Source organism: Physeter macrocephalus, chromosome 3, assembly GCF_002837175.3.
Source record: "Physeter macrocephalus isolate SW-GA chromosome 3, ASM283717v5, whole genome shotgun sequence".
NCBI lineage: Eukaryota > Metazoa > Chordata > Mammalia > Artiodactyla > Physeteridae > Physeter > Physeter macrocephalus.
Genome location: NC_041216.1, coordinates 13,495,138 through 13,503,417, shown reverse-complemented (window position 1 = coordinate 13,503,417; position 8,280 = coordinate 13,495,138). Strand labels below are relative to the sequence as shown.

General features: G+C 45.6%; 1 protein-coding gene across 2 annotated transcripts; it reads left to right on the top strand.

The window, feature by feature from the left end:
• The first annotated feature begins 281 nt into the window (after positions 1-281).
• ATP5IF1 (ATP synthase inhibitory factor subunit 1) lies at positions 282-2,389 on the top strand. Of its 2 annotated transcripts, XM_007100901.4 has the most exons (3): positions 287-456; positions 551-642; positions 2,118-2,389. In XM_007100901.4, exons 1-3 carry the CDS (start codon positions 370-372, stop codon positions 2,260-2,262), a joined length of 324 nt encoding a protein of 107 aa, XP_007100963.1. In that variant the 5' UTR covers positions 287-369; the 3' UTR covers positions 2,263-2,389. The 2 variants fall into 2 exon arrangements, with proteins under 2 accessions (XP_054938028.1, XP_007100963.1); XM_055082053.1 differs by lacking the exon at positions 2,118-2,389 and having other exon boundaries at positions 282-456; positions 551-646.
• Positions 2,390-8,280: the final 5,891 nt, after the last annotated feature.

Sequence of the window (8,280 nt, the reverse complement as noted above, 5' to 3'; positions counted from 1 at the left end):
CTTAATAATAACAACTTTAAGATTGGAATCGTGAGGTGGGGATGGACGTCACGCCTAATTCTCATAGATTCGAGAGCCGAAATCTGGGCTTCTGCCCCTCTGTTCTAGCTTTTTTCCTATCTCCTCCATTATTTTTCTCCAGTCCTTTGACCCTGGAGCCCTTGCTAGGGGTTGGCTAAGAATAGGCCCGCCTCTCGGTCAGGATTCGCTGCAAACTACAGGAACCCCGCCTCTCCCTCTCGTGATTCGCTACTCCCAGGTTCATCCTGCCTCTCCAGCGAAACAATCGGCGGCCTGACCTGCAGCGCCGTTAGCTCCTGCGAAGAAGCTGCACCTCCGGTGACTTGGAAGAGTGCTGCACTGACAGCAATGGCAGCCACGGCATTGGCGGCGCGGACGCGGTTCGGCGTGTGGAGCGTCTGGGCCATGCAGGGCCGGGGCTTCGGCTCGGAATCGGTACGCCGGCGGCGGTGCCTGTTGCCCCAGCCCTGAGCGCAGATCCCGTCTCTGCCGCCCTCACCTTTACCAATACCCGCGTCGCTCTCCGCAGGCAGACAATCTCGGCTCCAGTGCGGGCGCGGTCCGGGACGCCGGTGGAGCCTTCGGAAAAAGAGAGCAGGCCGAAGAGGAGCGATACTTCCGGTGAGGCCCACGGGACCCCGAAGCCAGCCCCAGATCTCTCACGGCCTTCCAGTCCTTCAACTGTCAGTCGCCCCACCCATCCCTCCCTGGCGTCCTGGGCGCCCCATCCCCCAGTAGAACTCCCGGCCCCTGAACCCATTACACCCAACACTTGAGGACCCGACTGTCGCCACCTGTAGGGCGCTTCCCGTGCGCTGCCGAATCCCAAGGCCTCCACACCCAAGCCGTTTCCACCTGCGGGTCTTCAGAACTCGCCAACCACCGCTCATCTGTTCCTGAATCATTTACCATCCCCACCCGCGGAGTTTACCCCGCATCATGCCAAACGCCCCCCAGATTCCTCCCAGAGTGTCTAGATCCGACGGTTCCAATACATGCAGACTCCCTGAGCCTGACTTCCTCGGCCCTCACCCACCCATCACCCCAGGCCTCAGCTTTGCTAGCCCCATGTGGATGGATTCCCTGACTCCTCAGACCCTCTCAGCCATTTCTAGACCCCCCCCACACACACCTCTCCACTGGCCTGAGCGAGTGGGTCGTACGAGCATGTAGCAGCTGCTCATGGCTGGAACCCTGCCCCCCACTCCTCGGAGACTTGGCCTGCTCCACCCAGCCCAGCTTTTAGGAGTATGGCGGCGTGGGCTGGGCCTACCTCTCCTGTTCACCAACCTCGAGTTATCTTACGGTGACTTCTGTCCACAGTGAGAAGCAGCATGGAACTAATCTAGATTCTGCTTCTCCTTGACCTATCTTTCCTCTTCCACTCTCTCTTGCTCACTCTTAAGAATTACCACCATGGCACCTGCCATACCAGAGAGACAAGGCGCAGCCCTTAGAGACCATCTAATTGGCCTCCTGCATTGTACAGTTATGGAAAACAGAGGCCCATATGTGACCGAACTAACATTTGAATCATCCCTTCTTGAGACCTAAACTTGGACTGCCAAGTACTGCAAGAGACCGCTTCTTTTTTTTTTTTCCCCCTTCATTTTGGCCTTTACAGTGGGTCTTGCAGTTCTCAGGTAAAGAAAGCCCTAGATTAACTGGGATAGGACACATATATTTGTCCTTTAACTATGCCCCTTCGTATATTCCCACCCCGACCTTTTGCTCTTTTTTTTCTCCGAAAAGGGATTCTGTTCTCTGGGTTGTTACTCTAATAAGTCCCCCAGTTAGGAACTTAAGTCATACCTCTCTGGAGTTTCCTACTGAATCTGAAAGGAATCCATCATTACCGGTGGAATTTCAGGCACTAGCACCAGGAAAATGGAATCATTTTGGTCATCTCCTAAAAATGATACACCTTAAGGTGGAGTATTCTTAAGATGGGGCTTGAGAGGGTGGAAGAGGATGACCAGCCAGACTCCCATGGGATTGGGACTCCTGTTCTTGGCCTTAGGTATTTCAGATTATGCTTAGAGGTCTCTTTGGGGTGAAGCATTGGGATTAAACCAAGAGCCACTATGTCCTTGTAGAGCTCGTGCTAAAGAACAGCTGGCAGCCTTGAAGAAACACCATGAAAATGAGATCTCTCATCACGTGAAGGAGATTGAGCACCTGCAGAAAGAAATTGAGCGGCACAAGCAGTCGATCAAGAAACTAAAACATGATGATGATTAAGTGCACACAGTTCCCTATAGCATGGCTACCTGTTATTGCCCACTTCTATTAAACCAGACATAGTTCTGGTTTAATTAATATCTATCTGTGTGCTTGCAACAAATTATAATAAATTGTCATCAGTGAACTGTGTCTAATGCCTTCTGTCTGAAGAGGGGTAGGGGGATACACTACTGAACCACTGAAATGAATCAGACAGGGTACCAGCAGTAGGGAACTTGGAGACAAAGCACAGTGTGATAAGTGCTGTGCAACATGGGGGGACCAATGTGACACGGAGAATGGGAAGGCCCCTTTCCCTGTCCGACACTAGTCAAGAGGTGTTCAGAGAAAGCTTCTTAAGGAATAAACCTCAATCCAAAGCGTAAGGTCAAGAGCAGCCTGGAAAACAGGAGTGATTTCTTAAAAAGGTGTAATTCAAGGCACCATCAATAATCACACCATTCTGCATTTATAAAATGGAGTAAACAGTTCTTCATATGAACTAGTTATCGTTCTAATTATCCTTGTGCAGGTTGAGAAGGCTGGAATTAGAAATCATGTGTTGCCTTGGCATCCAGGTGTTTTGACTCCTAATCAAATCTGTTAACAGCACAGAATCAGAATTATTTCTTAGGTTATATTTTGCTTTGCCGAGGAGGCTCTTGATTCAAATTAGACTTTAAGGCCTTGTTTAGCTAAATTATTATACAAACTACTTGTGTAATTCGTCCAGACAGAAAACAAAACAAAACTTCAAGTGACCTATGGGCCATTGGCAAGACATTTTCAACTCTCCAGTTCAGTAGATCATTTGCCCCAGAATTGTGATGAGTCTTTTGTTGTAAGACCCTATTACACAAAAGCCTTTAGGGCCATTGAGTGATAACAGCTTAGATAAGTCATTGACCCTGCCCTTGCAGACCAGACACAGTGGCTGTTTCCAAAACTTGTCCATGATGCGGCTGATGAAAAGTTTATTTATGGTGCTCTTGAGGTATGAGTGCTGACATTCTAGTGGCCAGCAACAAAATGACCTCAAAGATAAAGTGCAAGAAATGGTTATATTAAGTCATATACCTTTTTTTAAGTTTTAGAACACTACAAACTTTGAAAAGTTTAAAAATTGGTTGAGGAACAAGTAATATCTTCCATTTTGCATTTTTGTGACCAAAGAAAGGCATACAAAATCTCTTAAGTTTGGGGGTTCCCTGGCAGTCTAGTGGTTAGGACTCCCTGCTTTCACTGCCATGGGCCCAGGTTTGATCCCTGATGGGGGAACTAAGATCCCGCAAGCGATGTGGCCAAAAACAAAACACAAAACAAAACAACCTCTTAAGTTTGAAGATGACAGTGTTTTCATGACTTACAATCAATAATTTCCTAATTGGGAATGATGTTCCTGAGTTGATTCCTCAATAGCAGTGTACCACCTGCTCTTGTCCTATATTTTAAATAAAAATCAGTCTAATGATGATTGAACCAAACAAGCAAAAAGTTGGAACTTCAAAGTGAAAATGAGGAATCGTGAGTTTGAATTCTTAAAAAGGTTAAATGAATTTTTGGAGCAGCCTAATTTAAGACTACCTGAGCTTTATGGGACTTCCCTGGTGGTCCAGTGGGTAAGACTCTGCACTCCCAGTGCAGGGGCCTGGGTTCGCTCTTTGGTCAAGGAACACATCCCATATGCATGCCGCAACTAAGAGTCCGCATGCCACGACGAACATCCTGCATGCCGCAACTAAGACCCGGCGAAACCTAAATAAATTTTTTTTTCTAACTGGGACTTCCTGGTGGCACAGTGGTTAAGAATCTGCCTGCCAATGCAGGGGACACGGGTTCAATCCCTGGTCCAGGAAGAGCCCACATGCCGCGGAGCAACTAAGCCCATGCGCCACAACTACTGAGCCTGTGCTCTAGGGCCCGCATGCCACAACTACTGAGCCTGTGAGCCACAACTATGCACTTTATAATTGCTTGCTCGTTAAATCTCATGATATTTCTGGTAAATAGGTTCATACCATTAGCTTAATTTTAAAACCAAAGTAACAGAAGCAGGGAATAGTGAATAACTTTCTCAAGGTCACACAACCAGGTTTGTGCTGAGCAAGGACTTGACTTCAGAACTCCTGCTCCCACAGTCTTGAGTTGCAGTTCCAGTGTAGCAGTTCAGCTGCCTGTTAGCTACCTCCTCACTGTGGGACAGGTTGGGGGTGGTGGGGCTTGCCTGGACAACTGGGGACGACCCTGGGTTATTCCACTATTCTTGAATATGCATTGCTGCATATCCTATGTATTCCATTTTCAGATTTCTAAAACGTATTCATTAAAAATTATATTTAGGGAAAAAAATTATATTTAGGGGACTTCCCTGGTGGCTCAGCGGTTAAGAATCCGCCTGCCAATGCCGGGGACACGGGTTCGATCCCTGGTCCGGGAAGATCCCACATGCCGCACAGCAACTAAGCCCGTGCACCACAACTACTGAGCCTGCGCTCTGGAGCCCATGAGCCACAACTGCTGAACCTGCGTGCCACAACTACTGAAGCCCGCGTGCCTAGAGCCTGTGCTCCGCAACAAGAGAAGTCACTGCAATGAGAAGCCCGCACACCACAATGAAGAGTAGACCCCGCTCACTGCAACTAGAGAAAAGCCCGCGCGCAGCAACGGAGACCCAACGAAGCCAAAAATAAATAAATTAAAAAAAAAAAAAGACTTAGTGACAGCATCCGAAGAAGCCTGGCATTGAGAGAGACCCTTGGTTCCTGGGAAATTGACAATACTTCAGCCTTTCTATCTGGAGCCTGGAGGGAGCAATGGGGGAGGAGGAGGTAGTGTGGTAAGTTCTATGAATCTTCCCAGGGCTGAGTTGTCCATTTGTAAGCTGAATCAGTCACCGTTTCCTACTTCTTAGTCCTTCCTTCCTCCTTCCTTCTTTCCATCCTCTCTCCCTCCTTTGCTCCTTTCCCTCTTCTTTTTAGGTGCAGTCCTTTATTAGAGTAGAAAACTCCTAAACCACTTGTACCCTACTTGCAGGAATTGGAAACATTGGAAAGGAACAAAAAGCTTCAGAGCAGGCAAAGGAACAAAGAAGTACAAGGAGATGTATGCCAACACTTCACACATTGGTGCCACCCGACACAACCTCTCAATTAGCAGATGCCACAGATACCTCCTTGCTCATCAGTCTTTTTATTAACTTGAGGTAAAATTCACATAACATAAAATGAATCATTAACCATTTAAAGTGTAAAATTCAGTGGCATTTAGTATATTCACAGTGTTGTGCAAACATTGCCTCTATTTAGTTTGAGACATTTTCATCACCCCAAAAGGAAATTCCATACCCATTAAGCTGTCACTCTCCATTTACCCCTCCACCCAGCCCCTGGCAACCACTAGTCTGATTTCTGTCTCCATAGACTTGACTTGCCTGTTCTGAATGTCACATGCAAATGGAATCATACAATATGTGATATTTTGTGTCTAGCTTCTTTCACTTAGAATAAGGTTTTCAAGGTTCATCTATGTAGCATGTTTTAGTACCTCCCATTTGTTAAATGGCAAAATAATATTCCGTTGTATGGATATACCACACTTTTGACTATCCATTCATCAATTGATAGACATTTGGCTTGTTTCCACCTTTTGGCTGTTGTGAATAGTGCTGCTAAAAACATTCCTGTACGAGTATTTGTTTGGACACCTGTTTTCAATTCTTTTGGATACATACCTAGGAGTGAAATTGCTGGGTCATAGGGTAATTCTATGTTTAACTTTGTGAGGAACTGCCAAATTGTTTTTCCACAGTGGCATTTTGCATCCCCACCAGCAATGTACAGAGTTCCAGTTTCTCCACATCCTCACTAACACTTGTTATATCTCACTTTTTGACTCTAGCTATCCTAGTGTGTGTAAAGTGGTAGCTCATTGTGGTTTTGATTTGCATTTTCCTGATGACTAATGATATTGGCCAATAGGCCGTTTGTATATCTTCTTTGAATAAACACCCATTCAAGTCCTTTGCCTATTTTGTATTGGATTGTCTTCTTGTTGTTGAGTTTCCAGAATTCTTTATTTTATTTATTTTTTATATAGATTTTATTTATTTATTTATTGGCTGCGTTGGGTCTTCCGTTGCTGTGCAGGAGCTGTCTCTAGTTGCAGCGAGCAGGGGCTACTCTTCATTGCGGTGCAAGGACTTCTCATTGCAGTGGCTTCTCTTGTTGCAGAGCACAGGCTCTAGGCATGCAGCCTTCAGTAGTTGTGGCACACGGGCTTCAGTAGTTGTGGCTCATGGGCTCTAGAGCGCAGGCTCAGTAGTTGTGGCACACAGGCTTAGTTGATCCGTGGCATGTGGGATCTTCCCAGACCAAGGCTTGAACCCATGTCCCCTGCATTGGCAGGCGGATTCTTAACCACTGTGCCACCAGGGAAGCCCCCAGAATTCCTTATATACTCTGGATACTAGATATATAATTCGCAAAAATTTTCTCCCATTCTGTGATTTTAGATGAGGTCCTGAGAGTGGGACCCTCATGATGGGATTAGTGCCCTTATAAGAAGAGACACCAGAGAGCTTGCTTGCTCACTCTCTGCCATCTGTGGACACAGGGAGAAGACAGCCATTTGCAAGCCAGGAAGAGAGCTCTCCCCAGTACATGAACATGCTGGCACCTTATCTTGGACTTCCAGGCTCCAGAACTGTGACAAAATTAATTTCGGTTTTTTAAGCTACCCAGTCTATGATATTTTGTTATGGCAGCCCGGCCTAAGGAAGGCATCAATAACATTCACAGAAATAAACTTCTAAAAGTTTTTATAATTAGCATCAAGAGAAATGTATTTGTTCATAGCCTTTGACTCATGAATTTGCTTCTAGAAATTTAACCTGGGGAACTAATCAGGAATATAATGCAATATTTTGTATGTAAGAGTTTTATCTCATTTTGATATAAAGTAGTGAAAAATGTCCAGCAATAGGTATTAATGAACAAATTATATGACACATGAAAATTCTGCAACCATTAAAAATTATGTTTAAGGGGAATTCCGTGGTGGTCCAGTGCTTAGGGCTTCGCACTTTCACTGCCATGGCCCAGGTTCAACTCCTGGTCAGGAGACAGATCCCGCAAGCCCCGCAACGTGGTCAAAAAAAAAAAGAAAGAAAGACATGTTTAAGGACACTAATTTGAAAAGATATATGCACCTCTATGTTCATTACAGCATTGTTTACAATAGCCAAGATATGGAAACAACCTCAGTGCCCATCAATGGATGAATGGATAAAGATGTTGTATAAATATACAATGGAATACCATAAAAAAGGAGAAATCTTGTTATTTGCAACAACATGGGTGGACATTGAGGGTATTATGCTAAGTGAAATAAGTCAGATGGAGAAAGATAAATACCATATTATTTCACTTATATGTGGAATATTAAAAAACAAAAATAAATGAACAAACAAAACAAAAACAAACACATAGAGAACAGATTGGTGGTTACCAGAGGGGAAGGAGGGTGGGGGAAGGGCCAAATGGGTAAAGGGGGTCAACTGTATGGTGACAGATGGAAACTACACTTTTGGAGGTGAGCATGCTATGGTATATGCAGAAGTCAAATTATAATGTTGTATGCATGAAACATAATGTTATAAACCAATTTTACCTCAATTTAAAAAAAAAAGAGGGACTTCCCTGGTGGTGCAGTGGTTGAGAATCCACCTGCTAATGCAGGGTACACGGGATCGAGACCTGGTCCAGGAAGATCCCACATGCCACGGAGCAACAAAGCCTGTGCGCCACAACTACTGAGCCTGTGCTCTAGAGCCCGTGAGCCACAACTACTGAGCCCGCGTGCCACAACTACTGAAGCCCACGTGCCTAGAGCCGGTGCTCTGCAACAAGAGAAGCCACCACAATGAGAAGCCCTCGCACCACAACGAAGAGTAGCCCCCGCTCGCCGCAACTAAAGAAAGCCCGCGCGCAGCAACAAAGACCCAACACAGCCAAAAATAAGTAAATAAATAAATTTATT

What these genes read in the sequence shown, in the direction of transcription:
- ATP5IF1 (XM_007100901.4), top strand. Translation starts at nt 370, where the DNA reads ATGGCAGCCACGGCATTGGCGGCGCGGACGCGGTTCGGCGTGTGGAGC. An exon ending in GGGGCTTCGGCTCGGAATCG is followed by an intron (nt 457 to 550) that starts GTACGCCGGCGG and finishes CGCTCTCCGCAG; the next exon opens with GCAGACAATCTCGGCTCCAG. An exon ending in GAAGAGGAGCGATACTTCCG is followed by an intron (nt 643 to 2,117) that starts GTGAGGCCCACG and finishes ATGTCCTTGTAG; the next exon opens with AGCTCGTGCTAAAGAACAGC.